We start from the raw sequence: 11,906 nt of genomic DNA, 5'->3' as shown, positions 1-11,906 counted from the left end.
GCACATCTCTGTTTGTGCACATAATAAATAAATAAATAAATAAATAAATAAATAAATAAATAAATAAATAAATAAAATTGCAAAGTGTAATTAAATGTCAAGTGTGAGTTTAGCTTATGATCTATCAATTCTCCTGCAAATCAGTCCAAAAGAAATGAAAATAGGGATTGGGGAGGTGGTAAAGTGCTCACCAAGCAAGCCCAAGGACCTGAGTTCAGATCCCCAGCACCGTGTAAAAAGCCAGGCACCAGGTATGTGTAATCCCAACAGTGAGGAGGCAGAGATAGGTGGATTCCCTGGGACTCAGTGATCAACCTGCCTAGCATACTTGGAGAATTCCAGGCCAGTGAGAGACCTAGTCTCAAAAAAACAAGGCCATATCCTGATTTCTGTTAAGAATGAATAAATTTTTAACCCCCCCCCCCCCCCCCCCGAGATTTCTGTCGAGAAAAAACGAGAAAAACAAACAAAAAGATTGATGGAGCCGGGTGGTGGTGGCTCACGCCTTTAATCCCAGCACTCGGGAGGCAGAGCCAGGCGCATCTCTGAGTTTGAGGCCAGCCTCGTCTACAGAGTGAGTTCCAGGACAGCCAGCACTAGTGAGACTCTGTCTCAAAAGGATGCCTAAAGCTAAATGTAGTTTTTGTTTTGTATTCAAATCAAGGGCTGCCCAGTGTGGTGCATACCTGTAATCCCGGCACTCAGCAACAGAGGAGGATGGATTGTCAGTTTAAGGCCAATTCAGCCTACTTACTGAAATCCTGTCAAAAACCAAACAAACCCACCAAACTGTCTAGCACAGCAGTATGTTCCTGTAGTCCCTGATAGGAGGGAAGCCGCATCCGGAGGATCACTTAGTCCAGGAGTGCAAGGACAGCCTGTCCTCCTCCTCCCCCCAATCAAGTTTTGCTACAAAAAATTTAAAATCGGAACCAATAATACACAGATTAAAGAAAGGATTTTCATTTCAGCAGAAGTTAATGCAATGCCAGCCTGTGCTACACTGTCTCAAAAGCCAACATAAATAAATAGACACACAAATACAAGTTAGCTTGAATTCATATTCAATTAGTAGGTTAGTAACATTTTGGCAATATTCTTTTCTAAACTTTTGAGAAGACATATGCAATGTATAACACTATGAATTAAAACAGAATCCAAGCCAGGCAGTGGTGGCGCACGCCTTTAATCCCAGCACTTGGGAGGCAGAGCCAGGTAGATCTCTGTGAGTTCGAGGCCAGCCTGGTCTACAGAGCAAGAGCCAGGGAGGGACAGGCACCAAAAGTACAGAGAAACCCTGTCTCGAAAAACCAACAAAACAAAACAAAACACACCAGAATCCATTTCATCCTAGAAACCCTTATCAGTTAAAAGGATTTTTATATTAGAGAGGCAGAGGCAGGCAGTTCTTTGTGAGTTTGAGGCTAGCGTTTGAGTTCCAAGACAGCCAGAGCTAGACAGAGAACAAAGAAACCCTGTCTGGGGAAATTTTTTTTTTTCTGAAGCGTTTAGTTTATCTAATTATTTCTTTATCAGTAAAAAAAAAAAAAAAAAAAAAATTGAGAGTCAGATAAAGGGGTAAGAACCTGAAGGGTCAGAGAAGCAGGGGAGCAGCCCCCAGTTGCCTCCTACCTCTTCTGTGCCTTCCTCCAAAACGGCTGAGATTCCCTCTCAGCCCTTCCTTACTACTTCCTGTCTCTTATCTGCTCTGCCCTCTGACTCCAAGCAAGCTTTATTTGTTAGAACACAGTCAAAATATCACACAACATTTGCTTTGTGGGCTGAAGAGATGGCTGGCTTTTATGTACTGCTTATGCAAAGGACCTGCATATGGTTTCCAGCACCCACATCAGGTGGCTTACAATTGCCTGTGCCTCTAGATCCAGAGAATCTGACATCCTCTTCTGAATTCTCTGTATTCATGTGCACAAACACAAAAACAGATACACACACCCATATTTTTTGGGTGGTGGTGGTGGGGATTGTTGAGACAGGGTTTCTCTAGATATCTGCCCTGGCTATCCTGGAACTTGCTCTGTAGACCATGCTGGATTCAAACTCAGAGGTCTGCCTGGCTCTCCCTCCTGAGTGCTGATTAAAGGAAAGCCTGAAAACCACCTGGCTCATAAATTTTTAAAATTTGTTTTTACCCTTTTTTCTTTACTTGTTTAGACTAGTGAGAAAGATCAACCATTTGCAGTGTGAACAGAGCTTGCCATCTACCTGTCCAGCCTTAGAGAAACAAGTCAGTACACTTGCTACTGAGCTATACCCCTAGTCAAGTGAACCATGAGTTCTTTTTAAAAAATATTCACATTTAAGCTGGGTGTGGTGGTGAAAGTCTTTAATCCCAGCACTCGGGAGACAGAGGCAAGGGGATCTCTGAGTTTGAGCCAGCCTGGTCTACAGAACGAGTTCAAGGACAGCCATGCTGCACCAAGAAACCCTGTCTTAAAAAACGAAACAAAAACCCATTAACTTTTATTATCCTTTGGTTTTTGTTTTTCAAGACCGGGTTTCTCTGTAGCTTTGGAGCCTGTCCTGGAACTTGCTTTGTAGACCAGGCTGGCCTTGAACTCACAGAGATCCTCCTGTCTTTGCTTCCCAGGGCTGGGATTAAAGGCGTGAGCCATCACTGCCCAGCCATTTTTATTCTTAATTATGTGTAGGTATACTTACATGTTTGTGGGTATGTACGCATGAATGCAGGTGCCTGGGAAGGCCCAAAACATCATAATCTGTGGAGTTGGAGTTACAGGTAGTTGTGAACCAGCTGATATGGCTGTTGGGAACCAAATCCCGGTCCTCTGGATGAACAGGAAGTGCTCATAAGTGCTGAGCAACTCTCCAACCCCTGAACTGTGAATTATGTTAGAACCCATTCTCAAGACAATTCCACAAGTGATGAACATTTGTGATTACAGCACTTGGGAGGTAGAGGCTAGAGGGCTGCTAGGAGTTCAAGTCCAGCCAGTGGTCTGGAACATTCCAGTCCAGTCAGGGCTACACAGCAAGACCCTATCTCAAAAGCCAAAAGCAGGGTTATAGGGTACAGCTCAGTCAGTAGGCTGTTTCCTTAGCATGCCTAGGGCCCTGGGTTCTATTGCCAGCACTACATAAACTAAGCTGGCTGGCGCATGCCTATAATCTCAACAGTTGGGAGGTAGAGGCAGGAGGATTAGGGTTTTAAAGTTATTCCCAGATAAATAGTGTATTGAAGGAATGCCTGGGCTACATGACACCTGCTTCATACAAAAACAAAATTAGAAATATTGCTGGGTGGCGGTGGCACACACCCTTAATCCCAGTACTGGGGAGTCGGGCAGATGCATCTCTGTGAGTTCAAGGACAGCCAGGCTACACAAAGAAACCGTCTCAAAAAAACCCTATGTGTGTGTGTGTGTGTGTGTGTGTGTGTGTGTGTGTATGCATGTATGTTTGTATACATACATACATATATATATCAACAAAAATTGTGTTATATTTTATTTTTATAAATATCTCCTAGCTCTCCTCTGAAAAGGCCTAGGAATGACCACTGACAAAGTGGTATTGAGAGCTTCTAGCATGCAGACCATGGTCTCCAATTGGCATTTCACACTGAGGATCTAGAGTTCAGTGAAGGTCACATTCCTTGTCTAGGGAAGGAAATGCACAAGTTGGGCTAGGAGATCTTATCTGTATCATATAGCAAGGATCTCTCAAAATTTCTGGAATCAAGTCCAAAGGAGTCCAAAGAAAGTGGGGATGCAACTTGGGGATAAAGCACTTGTCCAGCATATATAATACCCTGAGTTCAATCCCTAGCACACACGGACGGACGGACGGACGGACGGACGGACGGACACACACACACACATAAACAATAAGTAAACAAACTAATAAATATGTTGAAAACCTATTAATATTTTGATAGCCCAGCTTAGGAGGGGCCTGCCTGAGCTACAAAGTCCGTTTATAGAAAAGAAAAAAATTATTTGTAAAGATTTCCATCAGCCAAAGATAGAACTTAGTGTCATCCTCAAGGTTCCTTAAGGAACCTCTGCCTATGTCCCAGTAACTAAAGTAGACCCTGTGGACCAAGGAGTTCAGTGACTGAAGAAGGACCATGGCTGAGAAGCAATGGAAGCAAAGAGATGAGGAGCAGTGTAGATGGATAAAAACCTCCAACTCTGCATAAATACATGCACACACTCTTAGCTGTGCTGTTTCATACGTACATACAGAAGACCACCGACCAGGACTGGCACCTTAGGACATGGACCTGTCTGACTTTTCCTTTTCCTGGACTGCTCCATGCAAAAGAGGACAGTGCCTGAAATGATAAATGCTCACACAGATAAAGCCCAGAGAATGTGTCCTTTCTGGCAGAGGCAAACAAGAATTGTAAATCTGAGCCTTTAGTCTCAAAAACATTTTGTTTTTCTACACCAACCTACAGTCTTTTGTTTTACTTATCTGGTGGAGGGACCAGTAAGTTCAACACACTCCTCTGTCCAGAATAAAATAGGAAATGAAACAGACTGAGGACTGCACTGCCCTTTATAATTTTACAAACAAAAGCCTTCTGAAACTAGATAGAAAATTTAGGCCAAGAGATATTTTCAACACATAATTACTATGTAACATGCCAAAGACCAAAACATAGCCCTGTATGTTTAGTTAGACCCCATGTAATAGTGATTTACTTATTGTGGTGAAATTCCAAAACCAAACCTTCAAACTTTCTCAAGTCATGAAAATGTTATATTGTATAGGACAGACATATAAATAATTTTAGATTTTAACCACTATCTCATTCTAATGGTTCTTGCTGAGAAGCCTTCTCTTTACATATTTTTCTCTTATTAAGGTCACAGCATAAACAGATACCCTGCTTGTAAGTGGAAAATATTAATCTTGCTATTTACTTTTGGAATAATGGAGTTATATTCCTAAATACTGCAATAAATGGAACTGTATTCAAAAATAACTTTTTATTTAATGTAGCTCAACAACAAAGCTCAATAAATTTAATGTGGTCACACAGCTGGTAGATGCCAGTGTTGGGGGAAAAAAAAAAAAACCTAGCCCTGTTTTAAGCTGAAGCCTGTATTTTGTTGACTGCATTTCAAAATAAATAACTAAAAACAAACAAACAAAAAAAACAACAACAATAAACAAAGCAAAACCCGGAAGAGGGCAGTTGTTAGCTGCTTCAGCACCAGCTTCAATTGATAACCCTTCCCCTTCTCATGCCCAACTGCTTCCATGGCCTCTGAAACCTCATCAGTAGCCAGCCTTCTTTCTTTGTTATTTATTAAAACAGAACATTTATTACCTGACTAATCAGTTGATCCAGGTGCTGCAGCAGCTAACAACTGCCTTCTTCCATTTCTTTGGTTTTATTTATTTACTTATTTTGCGACAAAGCCAGCAAAATACAGGTTTCCCTTAAAACAGCTACCAGCTGTGTGACCACATTAAATTTATTGAGCTTTGTTGTTGAGCTACATTAAGAATAGGAGGACTAGCTGGATGCGTTGGTGCACGCCTTTAATCCCAGCACTCAGGAAGCAGAAGCAGGCCCATCTCTGAATTTCAGGTTAGCCAGGGCTACATAGTGAAACTGTCTCAAGCAAAACAAACAAAACCCTGGTGGACCATGGACTGCTGCTGCCAAGTATCACAGCGCAAAGCCCTAATCCTAGTGCTTGGGGAGCAGTTTTTTGTTTTTTGAAACAAGGTCTTCCTAGATAGTCCTGAATAACCTGTACTTAATTATATGTCCAAAACTAGCCTTGCTATTGGAGCAGTCCTCCTGCCTCAGCCTCCCAAGAACTGGGATTACAGGCTGTGGCGGTGTGAATGAGAATGGCCCCCACAGGCTCATATGTTTGAATGCCTGGTCAATTGGTTCATAGACTGTTTGGGAAGGATTAGGAGGTGTGGCTTTATTGGAGGAGGTGTGTCACTGGAAATGTGAGGTTTAAAAAGCCCTTGCCAGGCTCAGTATTTCATTCTGCTTGCTGCCTTAATGCCTATCAGCACGTAAAGCTCTCAGCTACTGCCCCAGCACCATACCTGCCTGTTTCCCACCATGATAATAATGGACTGGCCCATTGAAACTGTGAGCAAGCCCTTGATTAAACGCTTCTTTTGTAAGAGTTGCCACAGTGTCTCTTGACAGCAGTAGAACTGTGAGTAAGACAAAGGTGTTAGCCACCACCCTGGTGAGGCAGTGGGGATTGTGCCAGGCTAAATACTAGAATATTGGAGAGCTGGAAATGTCCTCAACTGGACTCATGGTGATGGTTACCAAAACTACCAAGTTGTGCAAGGCATGAATTCTGTATTGGGTGTGTTATTCCTCAGGAAGGCCATTAGTCTTTTTGAATAAAATAAAGATCTTGATCTCTAAAAGGATGGAGTTATTGGGAGCAAATGGCATTGAGTATAGACTTTTAAAGCTGGTTACATAGCCGGGCTGTGGTGGTGCATGCCTTTAATCCCAGCACTCGGGAGGCAGAGCCAGGAGGATCTCTGTGAATTTGAGGCCAGCCTGGGCTACAGAGTGAGATCCAGGACAGGCACCAAAACTACACAGAGAAACCCTGTATCAAAAAACCAAAAACCAAAAACCAAAAAACAAAAAACAAACAAACAAACAAAAAAAGCTGGTTACACAATCTCAAGTAGCCCAGTGTAGAGAATAGCATTCATCATGGCCTGGAGACTGGAAATGTCTTTGAGAGGTTAAGAGACTGACAGATCATTTAGTCAGTCGTCACAAAGTTTTCCTAGACTGGTATTGAGAAGTGAGATTTGGCGGTTTTTTATTTTCATTTTTGTTTTTAGAGGCTGGATCTCAGTATGTAACTCTGGCTGTATAGCTATAGGCACACACCACCATACCTAGCCAGAATCTTTTTTTTCTCATTTCATCTAATGTGTAAGAAACATATAATCCCTGATTTGTAGAAAATACATCTCACTCAGAGGCAATAGCAATGGCAGTTTATTTGAGAAGACTGCTTTCTACTGAAGGCAACCAGGCACCTCTGCTCTATCAATTATGCGCTTGGAGAAGAGGACCAGCAAGTGTGTGGCATGAATAATGGATAGTGATGCTGTCCTGGGGTGCACTACATGCTGCGTCACTGCAGCCAGATGCTGTGTTTCTAGGTTCAGCTGGCTCTTTCCAGCTGCAGCTCAGTGTTACTTTGACTTGTGTACTGCCACCCTCTGCAAATGCTTTCTGATTGTTAGTTTAAGAATTGCCTCATGCTTTGGTGAGTGATCTTAGCCACATGGTTGACTTTAATAGGTGTTTCTGGACTCCAACTCTGTGTCTAGAAAGTAAAATCTGAATGTCCAGTTCTGATTTCTGTTGCAGCTGCCTCCTCCTCCCCTTCCTGTGCCTTCTCTACAGCCAAAAGTACTAAAACACAGCTTTTCAGCTTGCTGGAAAAAAAAAATCTCAAAAATCACAGCTGCCTGGGAGTTTAGATTTATCCTGGCTGAGTTACACTTAGGGCTTTGTGGCTTTGTAACTCCTTTGTGTTAATTTGAGAGTGGGGGGTATCTGAGAGAATTGCCAGTTTTCTAAGGTATGAATCCTTTGGATAGTCTACCTTAGAGTCAGATTAGAGAAATTTGAGGGTGCAAGGTGTGGTGGCACAAGCCTGTAATCTTAGCACTTGAGAAGTAGAGGCAAAAGTTCAAGGCCAGCCTCATCTACTTAAGTGAGTTTGAAACCATCTTAGGCTACATGAGACCCTGTCTCAAAAACCACCCAAAACAAGCAAACAAAAACAAGAAGTTTGGAGTAAGAGGAATTGTGTCCCTATCAGAGTTAAAATATACAACTAGATCAGAGATTCTCAACCCTCCTAATGCTACGATCCTTTAATACAGTTCCTTATACTGTGGTGACCCCCAACCATACAATTATTTTTGTTGCTACTTCCTAATTGTAATTTTGCTACTGTTACAAATTGTGTTCTCTAATGGTCTCAGGCGACCCCTGTGAAAGGGTCCATCAACCCAAGGGGTTGTGACCCACAGGTTGAGAACCACTGCATTAAATGCTTGCCAGTGTCCCTAAGTTTCTTGTGCTGACTGTTGAAGTGATCTCACTTTGTAGCCTAGGCTGGCCTTGAACTTTGGTGCTTATGCCTTAGTCTCCCAAGTGCTAGGATTACAAATATATGGCCTCATGCCTCCCTTGGGCAGTGTGAGTGTGAGGTGCCTCATTGGAAGGATTAAGGAGGTATAGAAGTGAGGATGGGCAGGTGCTGATACTTCTGTATGTGGGTTAAAAGATCTAGGCAAACGCTGGGTGGTGGTGGGGCATGCTTTTAATCCCAGCACTCGGGAGGCAGAGCCAGGCGGATCTTTGTGAATTCAAAGCCAGCCTGGGCTACAGAGTGAGATCCAGGAAAGGCACAAAGCTACACAGAGAAATCCTGTCTCGAAAAACAAACAAACAAAGATCTAGGTGAAGATAATTTGTATATAAATATGATTGATATCTGTAGTAAAGATTCTCAAATGCTCAGGAACCACCACCTCAAGTTGAAACAGGAAAATCAGACCAGGCTAAGCCTGGTAGTATATGCCTGTAATCCTAGAACTTGGGAGGCTGAAGTAGAAAGATCATGAGTTCTAGGACTACATGGGCTGCACAGAGTGAGACCTTGTCTCAAACAAAAACAAAACCAAGTAGGAGGTAGGGAGCCAGCTCAGGTGGTAAAGTGTTTGCTCTATAAGCATGGGGACCTTTAGTTCAGGCCCTTGAACTGTGTAAAAACCCGAGTGGATCACCATGGGAAGATGGAGACAGGTGAGTCTTTGGACTCACTGGCCAGCTGATAGTGACCTCTGGCACTTGCCCCCCCCCCCCCCACGAGTATACACCCACACAGATGATCAGTAGCGAAATACAAATAGGTTCATTAGTGGGCATTCATGGACTTTCTTGACTTTTGGCTAATGATATTTTAGTTCAGGATGAGGCCTCAAGCTTGTTACAAGAACAGTAGTGACCTGTTTTGTTTGTTGTTTGGGGTTGTCTGATATGGTTTTGCTGATTTTGTGCCAGGGCCTGAAATCAGAAGAAATGGATCTGATTATTTGAAATCGTAGCCTCTTTTACTTAGAGCACCCTTTGTTCCGTCCCATCTGCCATCACCCTGCTTGTCTGATTTTTTTATTTGTCACTCCCCAGGCAGCTATTTTGCCAGCCACTTCATCATGGGAGGAGAGAAGTTTGATTCCACGCATCCGGAAGGTTACCTCTTTGGAGAGAACAGCGACCTGAACTTCCTGGGAAACAGGCCAGTGGCGGTAGGGTACAATCTTTTTACTGCCTGGGGCCTGGGTTTGTTGGTGCAGTGGGGGCTTGAGGAGCCAGGTGTGCCGCTAGGCTAGGGGAAACCCAAGATAAGTTGTTGCAGTCTGGGGGTGTGGTGGGGAGGGGGAGCTGAGTCCCAGAGCTTGGAGCTCTCCTGAGATTCACATTTCTTCGACAGCCCTGGCCAGTGCCCTCACTTGCCCTCACTTGCATTCCTCCCTCATGGCACTCAGCAGCATGCAGTTCCTATCCGGTTGTCACTTTCTCTGCTCGATGTCTGCTCTCCTCTCTCAGAAAGCAAGGGTGATATGTACTGTTGGGTACTAGACGTAACACAAAGCCAGTACAAAATTATAGGCCTTGGTCAATGTTTGCTGATGAATGAATGAAGTTTCCCTGGTCCTTGAGTTGCATACAAGTAATGCCAATACTTGGGAGGCCGAGGTGAGAGGATTGCTGTGTGTTAAAGGCCATCTTAGGCTACATCAGCAGTCTTCAACCCGGGGTCAAATGAGCCTTTTACAGGGATCTCCTAAGACCATGCTGCATGTCAGTTATTTACATTATGATTCATAATAGCAAAATTGCAGTTGTGAAGTGGCAATGAAAATAGTTTTATGGCTGGGGGTGATCACAGCATGAGGAACTGACTGTTTTAAAGGGTCCCAGCATCAGGAAGGTTGAGGACCAGTAGACTACATAGTGAGATCCTGTCTCAAATCAGAAAACAGAATAGAACACACCTTTCTTTGCTCTTTGTTCAGCTCCTCCTCCAGCCTTCTGCTGTCCTCTCTCGAGAGTCCTAACGATGGGGACTGTAGGTAGAGCCAGTGCAGCTGGCTCTGTAGACTTTCACTGAGCACCTTCTCTGAATCTGCATGAGACTTTGTAAGAACAGCCCCCAGTGGGGCCAGAGAGATGGTTCAGGGGTTAAGAGCCCTGGCTGTTCTTCCAGAAGACCCTGGTTCCATTCCCAGCACCCACATGACAGCTCACAGCTGTGTGTAATTTCAGTTTCAGGGGACCTGCTGGAAGGCAAAACACCAATACACATAAGAATAAATAAATCGTGAAAAACAAACAAACAAACAAACCCAGCTGCCAAGTGGCTCTTGAGTGGTCTCTGTGTGCTGAGGAAGGCCCAGACACTGTACTCCATGTGAAGACCTCCCCAGAGGACACACTGGTTTTGAGGGCCAGAGATTGAATCTGCACGCATGATTGATAAGTACTACATCTCTAGGCCTTGTAGGACTGTTTTATTTTACTGGTTTTTTTGAGACAGAGTCTTTATTATGTAGCTCTGGCTGTCCTGGAATTCATTTTGTGGACTAGGCTGGTCTCACACTCACTAAGGTCCACCTGCCTCTGCCTCCAGAGTGCTGGGATTAAAGTCATGGATTACCAAACCCAAGCCCAGATTTTTTTTCTTCTAATTATTTCACTTGGTAGGTCAGACTGTTCTGGAACTCACTCTGTGGCTTAGAACCCATGGCAATCTTTCTGCCTTGGCTTCTTGAGTGCAGGATTGCAAGCGTACGCCACTACAGCTACCTGTCCCAGCACTTCCTGTCACTCTCATTTCATCAGTGAGAGATCTAAGGTTCTGAACGCTGAGTAATGGTAGTAGCTAGTCTATAGGAAACGTGTCCTTGGTCCCTGGCCCCTTTCCAGGTGTTTTACATAAATTTTTCTCACCGTCTCCTAAGGAGGTCTGTTTTGCTAAAAATCAGTTCTTTCCGTTGTCTCTGGCTGCCTCTGGAAACTCTCTCTTCCCAAACCTGCCCTGTTAGTGGGGCAGATAGAACGCACTACAGGAGATGTGCAGATAAAAGTGAAGATCTGGAGTGACTGAGCTCCGAAGGGACTGAGTGTGGGAGGGTGCTATGGCAGATTGCAGGGTACCGTGCAGAGGGCCTCCGGTGGGCGGGAAGGGAGCTCACCTGACTGAGGCACCGAGGACAGCTATAAAAGCATTCCTGTATTTGTAGAGTTGGCAGACATTTACTGGGCAAGTGCCATGTGCCAGGGACTGTGGACAGTAGTAGGTGTTGTGGACACAGGGCTGAAGTGACTGTCTTTGTCCCTCCCGAAACAAAGAAGGGAGGCAGGCTGGCCTACAGCAAAACAAGAGGCGAGAGATGAGTGGGCTGCATTGCCTGAGAAGTCTTCATCCCTTAGGTGGTGGGAAGACTCTAAAGAGTTTGAGCTGGTGAGTGACTTGAAGAAATTATGTTTTAGAAGATTGACCTGTTGATAGACTTCTGTGTAGCATGAATCTTAAAAAGTCTAGTTAATAAAATCAAACCTGAGGCCAGTTATTGGGGTGAATGCTGGAAGATCAGAGAAGCAGAACAGGCCACAGCTACCTCACCTTGCCAGTTCCTCAGCTGATCCTGTTTCCTCAGACTAGAAACCTCTGTGTCCTCATCCGGAATGAATCTCAGCTGAATTGCTGCTCCAAAGCCTAAAAGCTTAACCAGCCAAATGCCTCTAGTTTCTGCTCTTCACACCTTATGTACCTTTCTGCTTTCTGCCATCACTTCCTGGGATTAAAGGCTCATGTCACCAA

General features: G+C 44.1%; 1 protein-coding gene across 3 annotated transcripts in view; it reads left to right on the top strand.

Moving 5' to 3' along the window:
- Rnf157 (ring finger protein 157) overlaps positions 1-11,906 on the top strand; it is a 74,404-nt gene that overhangs the window by 9,870 nt on the left and 52,628 nt on the right. For all 3 annotated transcript variants that reach the window (XM_036195026.1, XM_036195027.1, XM_036195028.1), the window contains exon 2: positions 9,209-9,327. In XM_036195026.1, coding sequence (XP_036050919.1) covers positions 9,209-9,327 — 119 coding nt within the window. The remainder of the gene's footprint in view (positions 1-9,208; positions 9,328-11,906) is intronic.

Source organism: Onychomys torridus, chromosome 8 (assembly GCF_903995425.1).
Source record: "Onychomys torridus chromosome 8, mOncTor1.1, whole genome shotgun sequence".
Taxonomy (NCBI): domain Eukaryota; kingdom Metazoa; phylum Chordata; class Mammalia; order Rodentia; family Cricetidae; genus Onychomys; species Onychomys torridus.
This window is presented reverse-complemented; position numbering and strand designations above follow the sequence as displayed.